The sequence below is a fragment of the Bombus pascuorum genome, chromosome 3 (genome assembly GCF_905332965.1).
Source record: "Bombus pascuorum chromosome 3, iyBomPasc1.1, whole genome shotgun sequence".
Taxonomy (NCBI): Eukaryota; Metazoa; Arthropoda; class Insecta; order Hymenoptera; family Apidae; genus Bombus; species Bombus pascuorum.
The window spans coordinates 7,159,004-7,178,543 of record NC_083490.1 but is presented as its reverse complement, the minus strand read 5'-3'; the positions used below and the strand labels follow the sequence as shown (position 1 = coordinate 7,178,543).

Sequence of the window (19,540 nt, the reverse complement as noted above, 5' to 3'; positions counted from 1 at the left end):
CAGGCATCTATAGTCATTGACATTTATCTTTTATATATTCATTTACGAGGAAATGGTACTTAATGTAAAAGCGGCTGGATTTCATATTTTGAACTACTGTGTACAGGTATTAAATCTTATTGTCCTTCTTAAAAATTAAATAAATACTCATAATCCTAAAACATTCTTTCTATGTTGTACTAGATATATATACAATTAAAATGTGTAATAATGTGAATGATAAGATAGTTCAAATAATTATTTTGCTTAAACGTAAGTTAATTGAAATCAGATCATTATGAACTATTGATTGATTGACGCTCATATTTAATTATTAATAAGAGAATTAGAAAAATCAAATTGAATGTAATCTGTCCTTCTTATATTTATTAAAATGAGTTCTGGGGCTTGAAACACTCGAGAATAGAAATTTTGATCAATGTTTCATATTATGACTGAACGCTTGTTGTAATATCTTTTGTACGGGATACACTATACATACACAAGATCAAAATGGAATTTCGAAACGACCGTGTCGTTCAACAACAAATTTTTATCTTTGATCCTCTTCATAAAAACGCAATTCTCCTTTACGGAACATCATATAACATTTATTGTACGATATATTGTTCAATTATATTTCGAAATTTTCAGCTTCGAATCTTTGTTTAATTATACTGTGGAATTAAATATCATGCGTTATTTAAATATAGAGATTGACTAAACTTTTGTCCACATTTATTTGCTGAAAGCTGTATCCATTGAGATGTTTAAATCTGCGAAATTTCATGGACTTTTATATTTAATTTTTCACCATGAATCTCGCTTTGCGATACAATACATATTAGGTTTACAATCTCTTAAGTTTGCAGTACCAATGCTGATTTTATCTGAAACTATCTGTTTGCATTTGCAAACAGATGGTGATACCTTCCTTTGTTGGAATTACCCTTTACTTACAAATTAACAATTATTAATATTGAACAGTATTGTTAAACTTCAATAAAAATAGGATCGATAACTAAACGTTAGTTAAAGAAATTTCCTATTACAGATATAACAAATCATATTGAATTTTGCTTAGAAAGTAATAATAAAAATGGGTGTCTTTTTGTGAAAATAATTTATAATATTTCACTCAACTTATTCATATAAGAGATATTAGTTTGTTTAAATACCCTGTTGCACTCTTTTATTCATTTTCAACCTAATTGTTTCACAACATTAAAAAATATTTCAAGCCTGAAGAAAAATATGAAAAACTTCTTATTAGCATGATTTCTCTATTTCATGCTGAACATCCTCTTAAAATATTATAAATCCTTCTTGTTTATTAAAACCACAGCTTAACTGAAATATACGAGGTCGCAACAGGATTAATCGTAATACATGATTAAATACAAGCAATATGTAAGCTATTTTTACTTTTTACTTCAGAAATAAATATTTCACGAGCATCGTCTTTAGCTTAAGGAAAATAAACTCGTGAAATTTAATTTAAAAACGTCGTAAAACATGGAAATGTTGCAGGATAACAAATCAGAAAAGATATATTAAATAAATCACAACTCAGGTATCTATAACATGTGATTCTCTTAACAAATCTGTTTCATTCATCAAGCAACTGCAAAATTTCCGTAAAATCAGAAGCGGTTTCACGAATTATACGCATTCGTAAACATAATAGATAAGAGTTAGTATCGCAGCGTTTTAGAGTATTTATGAGTGTAATATGGAAAGTAAAAAGATGTACAATAAAAATAGTTCGCTTTCCAAGCTATCACTAACATTGTAACGAATTATTATACATACAGCGGCTCACGAAAGTACTCGAACGCTTACAGAAACATTCCATGAATATTTTGTTGAAGCTTTTCATGAATCTGAAAATGCATTAGGTTGTCCTAAAAGTTTCTTTCGTTTTGTTCTATTACTACAAAATGGATCATACATAATTCGATAAAATAATATAAAACAAAGTGTCGTGCATCTATTATTTCCTTATAAAACGAAAGAAACTTTTGGAACACCCTAATACAAACGTAAATAGAAATTATAAGATGCTTATTGATCACCGTCGGTATTTGGACAGTTAATTATGTATTGTATAAATAAGTCACAATATTTTCAGTAGGACCATTTTTACCCCTAATCAATCATACGTTTAAAATTATTCTTCACACTGTATATTATTTTTTTGCTATGTGTACGTTTGCAATAAGCATCTTCTAACTTCCATATGTACATTTCCAAATTAGTTTCAATTTTTACCAGCGTAATCATGATAGACATGTCTCATTCCAGTAAAGTGAGAAAAGGACTAACGTACATAATATATATTCGTAAAAATCTATCATATAACGAGTGTTCGAATATTTTCGCCAACTACTGTATACATATATTTCATGGATACTTGTGTGAGATTAAAATCGACAGAAATGATAAAAGAATATCGTAGGAGTATAGCAATGAGAAAGTACAAGGAAAGTATAGCTCGTTAATTTGAGTTAAACGAGATTGTCAGTCATCTATTAGGTCGCGTTAATCTCTGAATAAATCCTTAAATGAAGAAGCGTTAATTAAACGAGAGAGACTCGCATTTGTGCTTCCATACTACTTGACGAATAGGTCCTTCAGGGAAGAACAGATAGACGGTTCGCAGGATTCCGTTTGCTCTTGGTCCTTGGTACTTGAAAACCAACTTGCCACTTTGCCTGACCTTGGTTTGTTCGGAGATACCGAGGGCTTTCCGCTCGATCCGGATGCCTCCGTATCGTTTCCCCTTTGTGCCGTTAAAATCTTCTCAATTGCGCTACCCAGTACCTACGAACAAAATTGTTCTTACAAATTTATGAATATCATGTGTTTACCTATTTGAATGAAAATTTTTATGAAACGAGATTTCGCATTAAGCGAAAAGATGGTAAAAGATGGCGAAGAAAATGGTAGCTTAATCCTTGGAGGATGAAGCAGTCAAATAACGCACAGTACTTGAACGATATTAAAATACGTAATAGTACGTAGATACGATAACTTACATATTCTTTTGCCAAGATGAAAGTATATATGTAAATTTACTTGACAGAAGTATATCACATAAATCAGAAATAGGAACTATTTTCATGCTTAAAGAATAAAGATCATAATGTTATAAATATTTAAATTTTTTAGCATCATAAAATCAAATAACATGTATTTAAGTATTTAACTGTTATTTAATATTCCTAATTATTAATATAGATGAGAAGTCGAAAAGATTTACAATCATTACGTACAATATCGCAGATCCACCATCAGAGATCAGTAATATTAAAATAAAATTCATATTGGATGAAAAGAGGGGTTAAGTTGGGGTTAGGTCAAAAAGTGACCATTATTGGACCTCCTTGCGAACGAAAAATTCTTACGGGACGTTTAAAAGCATCTATCAAGAAATAAAGAATTGTTAGCATTTATCCGAAATATGACATGGAAGTTGGAAAAGATGAGTGCAGAGATGAGAAAATCAGACAGAGGCCAAACTTACTCGCTAGACTAGATCTTCATTTTCTTTAAATTTTGATCCAGATGATAAATCAATAATTAAATCAAGCGAACGAAGTTCGAAATCAAGCGAATCTGAAGTACCATCAGACTGTTGCTACGTGAGAACAATAGCCAACAACGATCTTGTACTTCGTATTTGCTCGATTCCAAACTCTTATCGATTTACCAGCAGAATTTACCAGCAAAATAATTATTTAGAGATTCTGTCGGTAAATCAATCGAAGTTTAAAATCGAACGAATCCGAATTACTGCGAGATCGTTGATGGCTATTGTTCTCACGTAGCAACAAACTGATGGTACTTCAGATTCGTTCGATTTCAAACTACAATTGATTTATCAACAGAGTCGTCGAAGAATTATTTTGTCGATATCGGTATAGAACAATAGCCAACAACGATCTCGCTGTACTTGAAACCTGCTCGATTACAAATTTCGATTCATTTACCAGCAGAGCATCTGAAGAATTATTTCATACATGGATCATCTGGAAAAAAACGAAGAAGAATAAAAAGAAGAAGATGATGGAACTGTAATAATATTTTTTGTTCCTTGTTGATAGACGTTCTTAAACATTTTGCAGGAATTTTCCCTTCGCAAGAAGATCCAAAAATGACCACTTTTGACACTCTTTTCATCCCATATGAATTTATTTTTAATATTACCGATTGATAATAATGTCATTGCGATATCGTCCGCAATGATCGCAAATTGTCTTCTTCGCGTTTCACCTATATCGATAATAAAGAATATCAAACAACAATTACTTAATTACACGTTGTTGTTGACTTTATTAATTTTTATGATAAAGTGCATTCTCTGCAAGAGATTTTACGATTTACAATTTTCTTTTTCATTCCTCCTTTCACCTACGATGACCCTTAAGCAAGAAACGATATCGTAACAAGAAATACAACTGACCTGAGCGTCCACTTTCGTTCCACTAGTGTCGTCCCATACGACTTTGTGTCTGACGTCGCTGTTAGGGGACGTTTTGCCCAACGTTTCCTTCACCGCCTTCACTACCTTCGACTTATCGAATTTAAGGCTTAAGCTGGCCGTTATTAAATCTTCCGGCTTCTGTTTCTTCGACATCGGTTGGTGTCTCTTCGTGAACCAATTCGACGGTGCCATAATGGTCGAAGCGGCAGCTTTCGAGGATCCGCTAAGCTTACCCTTGGCTCCGTGCAATATCGACACGTCGAAGCTGTTGGAACGGAAGCTCTTCAATCGACTTCGTTTCTGTTCGGCCGTTTTTCCGGACCAGCTTGATTTGCTATCGTCCCGCGAACTCGACGCTTCCTCGCCGCATCGGTTGATTTCCGTCGCGGAAGACGCTAACGAGCTTAGGATCGATATCAGATCCGTATTGGAGCAGACGATGCCCGCAGCACCGGAAACCGATGCACTCACGGCTCTTGGCAGTTCCGAGACGCGCCTTCGGAGAGAAGACGTCGGCGAAACCGACGGAGCAGGCATTTCAGAGAATCGTCGTTTCGGATATTGAGTGTAACGTTGAGCGGAGCTGTTACCTTCCAGCGGCTGTATCTCGCACACTTGCTCCGTCGACGTCTTGTACATCTTTAAGCGCACCTGGCAAACGGATTGCTTTTATTCGAAAGATAGTTTCTTTTTTATCATAATTCATACGTTATGATACATGTTTCGATGATCGAGCTGTTAAGCGTTACAAAGCGATGGAATTGTTTCGTACAGAAATTTCACTTCCAAAATTATGTTAGAGATTCTAGGACGTAACAACATCTTGGAACGCAAAGTTATCGATGTGTCGATGAAAGTTAAGCGAGCTTTATCGAAGCACACGTTCGAGTCTTTGAGCGATTGTTAGGAATACGCGTAATGTTCTTTTCTATGACCTGAAAAATTGAACGACTATAAGAGGCCTTCGTAGAGCATTTTAAAGCGGAAGAAGAGGCAGATTATTTAATACATAATATCTTTCTTTATAATATATCTAATATCCTAATAATCAGATGATCGTAATATAAATGTTTAGAATCAGAAATTATTTGTTTATTTAGAGATCCGTTTGATGCAGGATCTAAAATCAATCAAATCGGATTGTACGGACGTATTTGTCTCTGTTAATCCTTTGACATCGATACCAACGATATATATAGCGAATGACTGTTATCAGCCAAGATTATGAGCACGTAGAGAAGAACCGAATTGAACGTTTGTTGTTTCAATAACGACGATCCATAAAAATCTGAACTCTAATAAAGAAACGCGCGATAACGAATACAGCACGTATTCCTTCGTATGTTCTCAATGAATATGTATAAGTTTGCTCGTAACAGAGTTGAAAAATGCCTGTAGCGTTCCAAGTTTGAACAACGTTTGTGTCGCGCGAGAGTTGAACAATATTTGAACCGCTTGAACGTTAACAAGTATCTTTTTCTGTGTTCTCCTAGTAATGTTCGAGGTGTGAATGCCGCGAGTGTCACGACCAGCCTTTCACGTGCTCTTGGCGCGCCTTCTTCTGGCAAGGATGGGACGCTACTTGAACTAACACGAGATGTTAGAGTTTCCCGAGAAGATCACGATATCTCTGCGGGCGAGGAAGTTCGGCAACTTGTACCGCTGTAATATAATTCCAAATTACCCTGCGGAGATATCGAGTTACGACACGTCCCTGGCGATTGAGCGTGGAATAAAGCAAAATTCTCAAAAAGAGTATGCTCTATGTTATTGCTTAATAATTTATGATTCCAATTGAAAAATAAGCTTCTTCGCGACCATGCTATAAGCTTCACCGACGAAGACGTGCTTCCTTAGCGAGGCTCCTGACGAACAAGGAATGAAAACCATAGCGATTCGATTCGTCCGTAATTTTAAGTGTTAATTTTCGCCTAATTAATAATTGTTCTAACTCCATCTAGAAAAGAAGAAAAAAAATAATTGATGAATCCACGTATGCGTACATTGTTATAAAGAACGATATGATGTAAATAATTATAAGTTACAAAGAATAAAATAATAAATAGTACGGTGAAAATTGTATACCTGAAAAGCAACGATTATTCGGTTCTTTCAAATCCTAATTTCGCACGATCGTATAGAACTTCTTCAACTTTAAACTCGGTTTTTCTCAGTCTTCAAACTAGCGGAGATGGAGCGGCTAAAATAAACGAAAAATCCTCACCTTCCTCGCTTTCATCTCTGCGATATCGTCCATAATGTCCAACTGAAGATTGTGCGTGCTTCCACTGTTGCTCGGTGGTCCGGATATTCTAGACTCCGAGTCTCGACGACTCGGCAATATTCTGGTCGCGCCTCCAAGAGGAAAAGCGGCGATTGATTCGCGACGATTACGGCCAAACAGAGTCGGTGGCACTTTAGCAATCGTAACAACCGAATGTCTTCGGCCACCTGGCTGAGGAGCTGGTGCTTGAGAGAGGGTGGACAGGAAAGCAGCTTCCCTCGGTGATGGTCCTGATCCTTCTCCGCCACGCTCGCTCAGTCGTCTCACCTGTCGACACAAACGTCAAGATAGTTTCGATACGCGAGAACTGTCGTATTGACGATCGAGCCTCGCGGAAGTCAAATTGATCAACTTCATCTTTGGACGATCTCATAATTTCACAATTTCATCGTCCAAGTACACGATTGATTCTTACGAAACTTCTAATTCCTTAGAGCTTAACGTCACGCTCATCTTTCCACTTTTATCGCATATCGTCTCACCACTTGTAACGTAATTACCTTTCTCTGCTTTTCAATTTTGGAGTTGGTCAATATAATTTCTGAATGGCTCGATTGACTATGTGAGTCCTGGATAATATAATATTTGGTTAATGTGAACCTATTATTTTACCAACGTGAACCTGTAATTTTGCTTGAAATATCCTTCCAAGCTTTTATGACGATTCAGACTGGCCAAGTTACCTGAATCAAGCAACTATTTTCAAGTAACTCGAACTATTTTGTTAACGCGTACAGTTGCTTGGATCAAGCAACTACTTTCAAGTAACTTGAAACTATTTTGTCAATGTGAAACTGTATGGACACTAGTTAATTCCCATACACATGTATAATGTATAATGTATAATGTATAAACAGAGCTATTTATTCAGATCAGAAGGAACGATCAATCTTTTTCTTTAAATATATTATGCAAACATTGGACGACGTTATGCTTTGTTAACCTAACGGGATACACTAAAAATACATTATCAAGAAAAGGGATGTGGCCCGTAAGTAAGTATGTTCTTCTCGATATGATCATCAGACAGTACCTGTGATGCGGTTATCCCGGAAGTACATTGCGGAGTCGGTAGAGAGTGCTTTCTTGCTTCTCTCCAGGGAGACAATAGATAAGGATTTAAGGATGGCGAATCGGGATCCATGCAACGCGGAGGCGACTCGTTCCTTCGCCATTCCGCTTCCTCTTCTCCCAATGTGCTTTCCTCTACGATGATCTGAGGCTCGCCACAGCTTGCGGCGTTCACATTCGAGCTGTACGATTGTCTTCTCATTTTGCTTTAAAAAACTCTCACCTGAACATAAAGAAAACGTTTCTTCATTGAAACCGTATCGTACTGGGAAACAATCGAACAGCATAAAAGAATTAATAAAAATAAGTCACATTTTTTGTTAATTTTCTTTCGTATCTAAAAACAAATCTGATAAATTCAAAGATATAAGACCTTTGAAAATGTCGTATGCAATTTAATACTAATTTAATGTGGAATTAAAAAATTACTATACTATTTTATTTCTCTCTCATATAATATGAATTTTTGGGAAGATCCCCAATATTTTAGTCTAGACTTTTTATTATAACTGCATTTAAATAATAAAACTCAGAAGTAGTTGTTGTTGAGATTTATGACAGTGAGCTTGGGCTCGAAGTGACACAACTGGTCGCTAAACGTAGCCACGATCACGGGATGGACGTTTTTACCTAACAGAGGTATGGAGTAATTGTATAGCTCTCCTTAAAAATATAGTTGACCCGAGGGGTGCAGAGAGGTACAGAGAAGAGTATATAAGTGCAGTTCCACTTGGACTGAGAGAGTTAGTTGAGTTCTACTTGTACCGTGGACAATTAAGTGGAGTTACGCTTGAATTGTGGACAAGTAAGTTCAGTTCGACTTAGACTTTGCAAGAAAACGCATTTGCTATCCCGTTGACCGTGGATTCGAACCTAAGATCATTGTCATTAGCATCTCGAGTATCTAATCGCCACGATTACTTGTCAAACTCTGCACTAATAATATTGGTACCAGTAAATATCATCTACATCGTATAACAACAATAGCTAAGCCAAATGAAGATTCGTTACACGTCCCTAATCTTAATGAGAACTCGACATATTATATGTCGGATCATCTTTGGAAAACGGGGCGTGTGATGAGTCTTGCTGCGAGTTGTCCATAATTGTCTTATACCAGATGATGTTTGTTTATGGGAATGTATTACAAAAGTGAACAAGTGATATCGATGACCGAGTGATCGAGATGCCTATGACGATGAATTTAGGTTCGATAACGAATACACGGTCAACGGGATGACGATTGCGATTAGGAACTCGATGCACGTATTCACTGGGCTAGTCGAATTTATCGGATTGCACCTCGGTCCAAGTGGAACTGCCCTTATATACTCCTCTCCGTATTCCTTAGGCCAATTCCTGTTTTTAAATTATTTAATTACTTTATATCTCTGTTAGGTAGTACGTCCCTCCCGTGATCGTGGCTACGTTCAGTGATCCTTTATGTCACTTCGAGCCCAAGCCCACTGTCATAAATCTCGGATAATCATAATTGACTTATCTCATAAACAACTATTTCTCAGTTTTATCTTTTAAGTACGACTATAATAAAAAGTCTGGACCAAAGTATCGGGGACCTTCCCAAATATTCCGAAAGAAAGGCTCCGGCGTCAGATAACAGATTCTCCGTTTATTATCACAGAAGAATGTCAGATTCTTCTGGCGCAAGAAGGCTTCGTAAAGATCAGAAGGAATATGACGTGGAAAAATGTTGTTTTATTTTTAACGTTCTACCTTTCGCTACTTTTTCCCCAGTACTTTCGCTTTAGCAATAACACTGACTTTTTCGCCTGTTAAAAACGGATTACGCAGACGCGTTCACGCAGCACGTGCCCAGAACGAATGTTGCGAGTCGATATTTTCTTTTCCAAATCGCTCTCGTTATTTCGTTGGAAATGCTACTGTACGGATATCCGACAGCTATTGGAAGTTATTAGACGTCAAAATTTGGCGACAGCTTCGCGTATTCCACCAGTTTCTCGATATTCCTCTTAGAACCTACAAATTGCTTCCGTATCTCGCCAACAGCTAGTCCTCGTATCTTATACAGACATCGATTAGAAGTAGAATTTTCGATATTCCTCGTTTAAATTTCCCTTTTCAGTTCGTACTTCGATTTATGGACTCGTACATATGTTTTTCTCTTATATATTACGTACATTTGCATACATATCTGTTTCTCCATCCATGCGTCGTAGTTTTTAGAAGAAATCAACAGCTTGTACACATTTATTTTTTTATTTCTTACAAAAATTGTTATTTATTTAAAATTTTTATTTATCGTTTTATTTTTTACAAAGATTTTTACAAAAATCTTATTTTTCGTGATAAATCGGACAAGAATATATTCTTTGATGCTTCTTAATTGAGCGGCATTACACCAGGTAAATAATGTACTCGAATAAACGATTTTTCTTAATATTTATAAATAATAAATAAAACGAACGAATGATAACGAAATTATATGAATCAACTTAAGAAATTTTGACGGCAAGCGTGTATGTTTTAATATTAAATAACAAATAATAGGAAAGATAGAATAAATAAGTTAAGAATAAAATGACAAACAATACACGTTTACTTATTTACAAAAATCAAAACGTAAGCAACTCAAGTAACTCAATATTTTATGGAACGTTCTTGAAAACCAATAACTAGATCGCGTTCTTTTCATTCGAAAAAATTCTGTAACGTGATTTCCGTACTAAAGGACGTTCTATCGTAGCATTTTCATCAAAGAATTTCAAATAATCTAGTTCTGCTTCGAAATCTTTTTATTACTTTTTTTATTACGCCTTTGAATCCATCGAAAGATTTACATTCAAATTTTTACTTCTCGACTACTTTCTTTATATCGCCGCATATCAATTATTTATCGAAGCTACTTCGTTCTAGCGTGGCAATCACCCAGTTCGGCACAGGCTAGCGCACATTTTACGAGACAGATTTTCCATGTGTCGAAGTTGCAAATGTCGTTACACGTGTACCGGTGTATCGACAAATATCAAAGTCGTACGAGTAGCATTGAATCGGAGGAAATATCGAATTTCGAAAGTTTGACGGCAATTCGACGTGTCCAAGATACGAGATTCCGAAGAGAAAGTTGGCCCTCAGCTCGACGATATCGATTTAGTATTACATGCGATTTATTTTCGTTCGCTGAATCAGTGAACTTCTACATTTTACGCGGTTCATCGGGCTGAATGATTTTTCTGCATACAAAGGACTGGAAATTTGAAACATGCTGTAGCCTAAACCTGCCGCCGGATTAAACTCGACGAAGCTTCGAATCGAGAAGAACGTGGACTCGTAATCTGACTTTTACGAAAATCGACAAAACGACGTTACCGGACAAATAATGAAATTCTTTGTCCATTCTTGAAATTCTATTAAATTGCCAATTACGTTCTTATTGAAATTTTCATTTTTTTATTTTTAAACGCATAATCGAATTTATCGCATGCATAGTCTTGTGATCATATTCTATCGTTGCTATTATTACAACGAACATTACGCTATACGAATATTGTACATAAAAATTTACAAAGTTGCTATGCATAATATTTGATTTTTCTTCGAATTTTAGTTTAAAAAGTTCGAATTCTCTCCGATTATGGCAATACGAAACTATTAGGTCGCCCGAAAAGTTTCTTTCGTTTTATAAGGAAATAATGGATGCACATTTTCCGTTTTATATTGTTTTATCGAATTACGTATGATTTTGTTTTATCAAACTAAAGATCACAACGTTCGACAGGTTAGATTTCATGTTCGTATAAATATATATTGTTGAAAACGTAGTGTCTTTAAAAGAAAGACACTTTCCGGACAACCTAATATATAATATTACTGGAAACGTTGTACTCGGAGAGAAGGTTTAATAATGGAAGTTTCAGATGGAACGATAATATTGGCTTGGCAACTAAGTGATTGCGGATTTTGTCAATACCACCTAATGATAAAATCCGCAATCACTTAGTTTCCAAGCCGATATAAAGTATTAGGAGAAAAAGTCCGAAATAGTAGAAGTTCGTGGTCGGCTAAGTGCAGACCAGCATTTTCGTGGCGATAAATTAAGTTGAGGCACAATACCATTAATTCTCGATGCTGCAGCGTTCGCCAACTTTTATGTTCCAATTTCGTCCGCGTTTCGACAAATGAAAATACTCTTGATGCTGTAAGAAAATTTCCAACTTTTAACATTCGAAGAAAGAAACTTGCATATCAAGTAACGGCTCTGTCATATTTTCCTCAAACTCGAGAAATTTTGTTAACGAAGGGAAGATACGACCGAGTGGAAAACGAGTATGGAATAACAATTAATTACGAAATCACGAAGAAGTCGCACAAATATAAGTGGTATAATAAATAAATTTCGTAAAACACCGATAAACATTGCTTTGTTTGTTGTTAGTTTGTTACCAACCTGTATATGTAAATGATACTATATCGCGTTAATTTGAATCCAAATTTTCAGAGTTTGAACAGAAATCGTAAGAAATGTCGAATTGCAACGTACTTTTCAATTGTTGCTTTTCTACTTTCTTTTTTGCAATACTTTGTTACGTTACGCGAGATTATAAAAATTGAGAATCGCGCGGAATAAAACGAACAATAGTACATTTTACTTTGATATAATCTCTATGAGAAAATACAAAATCGTATATCGAAAAACAAATTTTCGTTCGACGTGAAATGTCGAGAAATTCTTCTTTTCATTGTCCGTGTTAGATGACAGACGAATGACACATCAGATGACTGGTGATTTCTTGGCATAGAAAAGTGAATTGAAATATTCACGAAGCGCGATGTACTGTTAACCAGTTAACTGGGGAATTCAGTTTTAGAAATCAATGTGAATAAATAAAAATAAAATGCAAATAAAAATAAGAGACGACGAGTATACACGTCGAACGCAGAGAAAATGTTCCTGTTATAAGTTTTACGACGACGTTAAACCAAAACGACGATGGCTTACATTTTTCTTCGAAAAAATTAATTATTTTCTATAGAAAATGTTAAAATTGCAAGAAGAAAAATGTAAAAAGATAGAAGAAATTCGGTGGATCTTCTCAGTGTGGTATTTCTCGACACAGAATATCGCGCGAAGTGGCACTTCGCAAATCTAACATCAGCAACGTGAAGTGGATTTATTTTCAATGATATAACTGGTATAAAATTAGGAAAATGTTTTTTGATGGGACGCGTAGGTTTTACGGTTGAACTCGTAAATGGTCGAGCAACTTTGCAAGCTCGTGTTCGTGGAATTGCATATTCGATAATTTATTCAACACACATTCGACCAAAAAACGGAATCGTATTATATTTGCTATATTATATTTCGATCGTTATCTGGGAATATCGACACACATGGTAAAACATCCACTCAATTTGTAAGGAGACAAAGTTGCGCAAACAATTCGGGCATAGCCGATATGGAAATAATCAACTGAGTTTATAAAAAGGAATACGTTACACAGGGAATAACCGATATAACAAAGAAACAAATCAAATTTTTCTTCGCAAAATACAAAGCAGTTTTACTGACGATAAAAAGCGAACGTACCATTAAATAACATTTTTAGCGCTTCTTAATGAAATTTGGATTTTTTACGGTAAATGGTAATGTTTTATACTATAAGACGAGTATATACAGACGAAACACATCGATATTAACTTTTTCCTCGACGTTTTATTTGTGAAACGCGGTTAACTGTTTAAAAACGCTATCGATGATAGCTTTCCGAAAGAAGTATAAATAAAACGAGGAAATAGAGCGAAATGAAATAACAACGAGTCGTTCGATTTCTCGTTATGTCGTGTTGTTAAGAAGCAACAGAAATTAAATTTCAATTTTCCATTAGAACCGATGGAAGGATCAAACGACGATACGGCAAGAGAAATCGCATGATTCCACTCAGGTGGCACCGTTTTGTCAACGCAGGCTAACGCGTGACCTTTTGTCGTTTCGATCAACATGGGTCATACCGCTTGTGCTGTCAGATGTTCGGCCAAATGGTGTTTGCATTTGTCGTAGATAAAACGCTTGGAAAATTCGTCGCGCGCTAGTGCGCTTCTCCGCTTTCGGATAAAATCTGGCGCTTTTTTCTACTTTTCTAGTTTCCTACTGTTTCTTTTTACCCGCTTTATACGATTCGCGAACACGATCGTTTCTGAAAGGTTATTCTATCGTTGTATCGCTACTATTAGGTTGTCCAAAAAGTTTCTGTCGTTTTACGAGGAAATAATAGACACTTTTGTTTTATATTATTTTGTCGAATTACGATTATTTTTTTTTCTGCCGAGATAAACACCGTGACATTTCACAGACTTGGTTTCAGGTTTATACAAGGTGCACTGTTGTAAAAAACTTCTTTTTGCGAAAGAAAGACACTTTTCGGACACTCTAATACGTTGCATTCGTTCTATAAAGAAATAATAGACGCACAATGTTTTTTGTTTTATATCAGTTTATCGAATTATGCATGAACATAATAATAGAAATAGAACGAAATGGATCATACGTAATTCAATAAAATAATGTAAAACTGAAATTGTTGTTCATCTATTATCACCTTATGAAACGAAAGGAACTTTTCGGACACCCTAATACGTTGTATTCGTTTTATAAAGAAATAATAGAAGCACAATATTTTTTGTTTTATATTAGTTTATCGAATTGTGCATGAACATAATAATAAAAATAGAGCGAAATGGATCATACGTAATTCAATAAAATAATATAAAACAGAAATTCTTGTTCATCTATTATCACCTTATGAAACGAAAGGAACTTTTTAAACTACGGTTGAATAAATTCTGTAAAAACGAAAATGTTTTTAATCGAATTAAACGATCGAGATGGCTGTAATACGTTTATAGGATTTTAGGAATACCTGCCGAGCGTCGAACGTTCGATGTGCTCAGATACCCATAAGCGATTTTTCTTTCTCGAAACGACTTCCTTTTGTTCACGAACAACCTGAAAATGGGAAAAATATCGTTAACGGGTGTGTTCGTGATAATCGTAAAAATGTCGTTAATCGATTTATCGATGAGTCGTTACGTGTGCTTTACGTTCTTTGCGAAATTCCACGACAAATATTGTTACGCGCGAGTTAATCGAGTAAAGACGGTTTAAAATTATTTCTGATATCGCAACTATAAATGGGAAATGATACAAAGAACGGTGTTTTAATAGCGTGTATGATAAAACTTGTAGTTTCGAAAGCTCTGTTAAATTTGTTACAGTAAAATCAATAGACATTATAGTCTTAACGAATTATCTTTTGTATTCGTAAGAGGTCCGACGATTTCTTTATCATGGAAAAATAATTTCAGCGATATTTTTCGCTTTTAACGTGTTCGCAACGCGTACGCGTATATCCTTGCCTGTTGCGCGTTATACGTTTTAACGTATGTGCATAATTTTCTATCTACAAATACGCGCAGCTTTTAACGAAGTAGAGCGAAACGTTTGTAAAATTGAAATGTTAGAACGATGTTTTCGATAAAATTCTTTGTGCCCGACAGGTTGAATTGCGAGACCGATGCGTTTAAAAGTACAATTTTCGAGGAATTAAACGCACGAAATTAGCAATTCTGAATATTGCGTGTAGTTTCTTCGCTACGCCTTTGTCATATTCGTTTTTATTTTTATTATTATTCAACAGGTTATTCGCAACTCGTACAACAAAATAGAAGAATATGCATACGTCGATTCAAATTTCTTCTTCCAACCATATAATTGGCTTTTTCTTTTGTATAAAACGATATTATAGAAACATTATCATAGATAGAATCTGGTTTTGGAAAAATCAAAGAACATCGTGTGAAAATCGATCCTATTCTAAATTGTCTTAAATATTCTTTAACACGTACGTCGTATTCTTTCGTTCTACTACGCTTAAATTAACAGTTATCGTCCTTTATGTCGACTATTTCTTTCGTTACGTTTTTCATCGCCTATTTCTTTTTCACTTTCCACCGTAATAGATCAGCCACGGATAGTCCATTTCGGCGAATAGTTCCTCTCGATCGACGTGGCAACGGTCGAAAAGAAAGATTTAGGATATTGCAGCCGTTCGCCGATAAGGAGCACCATTTACGCCGAAGGAGATCCGTTTTCTTAGATAGAACGTTCATAGGGCTGGGTCTTTTCATTTTATAGGATTAATATAAATCTAGAAATTGTACGGCCGAACTTTAAGACCTTCGCAGCTTGATTCGAACGACGCTACTTCGTCCTGTATAAATTCTGATTTTTTCGATGAAACGCGTATTCATAGCAAAGTACCTTTTTCTGTAATCTCACTATGGCTTGCGAAAGTATTCGAATAATCTTGATCATCCCAAGGTGACGCGTACGTCGAACAATGGAAAACTCGGAAAATACCGAAAGGTCGGATGATATTGGCGTTCGTACGGTAAAATCGTAGAGAAGATTTCGATAACTTAACATCGTTCGTGCATTTCAGTTTAGTTAACTGTTCGATCGATCAAAAGTTTAATTAATCTGTTTACTTTGTTTGTGTGGTGTTGGCGTTAAAATTTCGAAAAAAAAGTGCAGTTAGAATAAAGCTAGAAACACTTCGTATAATACGAAACTCCATCGAAATTCGACCGTGCTGGCGGAAATTTTGCGCAGGATCGCGTATTATGCCAAACATTTTGAAATCACGTTAGCGCTGTAACGAGACACGACTATCGTGATTATGTTCGTTACATCGGCTGCGACTCTTCAATTTTTGTATTTTTAAGTCTATTCCTATTTTAACGAATAAAACGTATTTGTAACGTTGGAAGATATTTGATCAAGAAAATTGAAACGAAAATGTGCCATCTTTTTTCATTTTGTTCAAAGCGAAGCTATTTTGTAACGCTGTAAGAACGTAATTGGGTCGACCCAGACATAACTCGACCTGAAACGATCGAAAGGACGTAGCAGGCTTTTTCCAAACGGATCTCAAAATGTATATAGGAGTTGCGAAATATTTATTGGAAGCGTACAATTTGGCCAGGTTCGCCAAAATATTAGGTTGCCCCAAAAGTGTCTTTCTTTTACGAACATGTCTTTTACGACAATGCATCTTTATACAAACACGACAGCTAATCCGTCAAATGTCGTGGTCTTTACCTTAATAAAACAAAATGGAATGTACGTAGTTTGATAAAATAAAGAAAACGAGAAATATCGTGCATCTATTATTTCTTTATAAAACGAAAGAATCTTTTGAGACAATCTGATATTTGAACCGTAAATTATTCGTCGTGTTAAAATAAGCCAGAATATTTAGCGAGCTATATTTAGCGCTAATTGTACGTTTAAAGTTACTCCTCATTCTCTGTACTAATCTTTCGTTGTCCTAATTTTCGAGAAATGTCCTGTAACTCCCATATACATTTTCCGATCCATTCCAAATTTTCCGATATAATCACAATAATCGCGTCTCTTTACAGCCAGCGAAATTTCAGAATATCTCGCATCATACGTTAATAAGCGTTGGAACACTTTCTTAAGCCACTGGGTATAATAATTTTGAAATTTCATTAGCGCTGTAACGAGATAAAACTATCGTGATTATACGTACAAAATGTGGAACAGATTCGAAAATGTATCACAAAAATATCGGAAACATATACTTCGCGAAGATCGTCGAATTATTGGAAAAACCAATTTTCTTCGCTACATCGATAAGCCACGGTAGATAGCGAGATCGTTTTTGGGACTAATGGTACGTTTAAAACCACTGTTCGTGCCGTGTACTAATTTTTCATTAACACCGAATAAACTACGTTCGCAAATAAATGTTCAGAATAACGTAATTTCCATCTGCATCGTCGGTTTCGTTCCAAATTTCATTGTTATAATTCGGATCCTCTCGCAGCGACTCCTGTCTCGTTACAGCGTTAACAAAATTTCGGAAAGTGTCGCGTAACGCGCATTTGGAAAAAAATTTTCCGCTGCGAACGTTCGAATAGCAGCGCGAGCCAGCGCACAAAAAGCGGGAAACAATTTTTCCTTGGGAAACTTGGAAGCTCGTGTCATCGTTTAGAACACGTAGCTGCGCTGTGTTTTATCGATGTTCGGTACTTTGAAGTCTAAGTATAAACCTTGCTTGCACGGTGCCACTAATCCGTGACAAATCGAGCAAAGTAGAGGCTGCATTTCATCGAATCAAGCAACGTTTGACGTGTACACCGTGACGTACAGAAACTTGTACATCTCTGAAAGCCAACGCTTTGATGTTTAACGGTGAATGCACAATCCTCAGAAACGTTGCTGTCGTTGAAATTAAGCTAGTCGTTTCTGCCGGTGTACGCGGAATTTCCTTTCTACGGGCTCCCGCGTACAAACGTGTTTATGTTCATTTACACCGTGTTTCTAAACGAGAGGTCTAATCAGTTTGTAGAGCCGATTTATCGGTTTCTGTGCGTACAGTTACGTTGCCGTTCGTCGAACGAATCATGCAAACCAGGCAATTGCCCGATTTTAAGACGCGACGCGATAAACAGCTGGTTCAGTGGGACGACGGTAATATCGTCGAACGGAACGTTCTATGTAAAATTAATTAGAAACAATCCGTCTGTTATGATCGAACTTGGGCTATTGGCATCGATCGTGGTAATTGCATTTGGGGAGCAAGTGTAATTAGAAGAATACGAAACCTTTAGCAAATTAGCGAATAGTTTCTTTCGAAATTTACTCTCAACCGAAGCATTTATCTTTTATACGATATCACACGCGGCAACTGGAGAACCCGGAGAAGCATTACGACCGCGAAAATTACGCTCAGCTAATAAACGCAAACGAACGAGAGACCAGTACTCTGGTAAGTTCGGCGAACAAATGTTATCTTGTTTCTAGAAATAATTGTTAATAAGGAATATGCTAATAAGGAATTTGCTAATAAACGTAACGTCGTATTAAGCGTACGGTTTATGCTAAATATAAATTGTGCGAGCGCGACGACAGTTCGTAACAAATTGAGTTCGATAACGACAATGTTAATTGTTTATCGTCCGTGCAACGCTATGAGGCGATTTCTCTCGAAAAATTGCAAGTGCCCAAAAAGGCCGTTAATTAACGGATTCCATATTTTAAAATAAATTCTAGGTAGTTTTAACGCGAAAGATTTATACCGTTTGAATAAATCCTCGTTCGTAAGTATTTGCGCAAATGCTGGTCTCGTGCGAAACGTGATAATTAAAATTGCGGATTTTTACGCATTCACAGGAGATTCGAAGATGCAAATATTCCCAAAGCATATGCAATACACGCAAGAAGATATAAAATTGCACGAAATAAATACACAAATATTAATAATAATTGTAGATGGAACTTTCAGCCTGAGATCTAATCGAACCGGTAGCCTTTCTAAAACCGATCTCTACTTTCAAATCTACTTTAAATTTCACCCTGTTTTTATGAGAAAATTCTCAAACTAATACGATGCTCCTTGGAGAGTTCTTCTCTGCCTTCTCTTTCGCTCTCTACTCGTCTCCCCCTAGAGAACAGAGTAATAGGACTACGCGTGCTCGTAGTCGGAGACAAAATTGGCGTTCAGGTGATATTCTACGAGAACTTATTTCTTTTCTAGATGACTCGTAATCCTGGCAAGTGTCAGTCTTTAATCCCTTAACGTACAATTTTGCTCCGCCTAACCGGTCAAAGATGCGCAATTTCTTCCTCTACGTTCGCGACCTAAAGACGCTCGATT

At 36.0% G+C, this 19,540-nt stretch overlaps 1 protein-coding gene across 1 annotated transcript; it reads right to left on the bottom strand.

Annotated features, from left to right (window-relative positions):
* Positions 1-339: 339 nt before the first annotated feature.
* On the bottom strand, positions 340-8,037 carry LOC132905643 (uncharacterized). Its single transcript, XM_060957153.1, has 4 exons — positions 7,783-8,037; positions 6,690-7,016; positions 4,445-5,116; positions 340-2,802 (listed from the first exon to the last, which is right to left on the bottom strand). The coding sequence occupies exons 1-4, from the start codon at positions 8,020-8,022 to the stop codon at positions 2,593-2,595; spliced, it is 1,449 nt and encodes a 482-aa protein (XP_060813136.1). The 5' UTR covers positions 8,023-8,037; the 3' UTR covers positions 340-2,592.
* Positions 8,038-19,540: the final 11,503 nt, after the last annotated feature.

Excerpts from the sequence above, each read along its gene's own strand:
- LOC132905643 (XM_060957153.1), bottom strand. The coding sequence starts at position 8,022 with ATGAGAAGACAATCGTACAGCTCGAATGTGAACGCCGCAAGCTGTGGC. Across the intron at positions 5,117-6,689 it reads CAGAGATGAAAGCGAGGAAG|GTGCGCTTAAAGATGTACAA; the intron begins GTGAGGATTTTT and ends TCCGTTTGCCAG. Across the intron at positions 2,803-4,444 it reads GAACGAAAGTGGACGCTCAG|GTACTGGGTAGCGCAATTGA; the intron begins GTCAGTTGTATT and ends TTTTGTTCGTAG.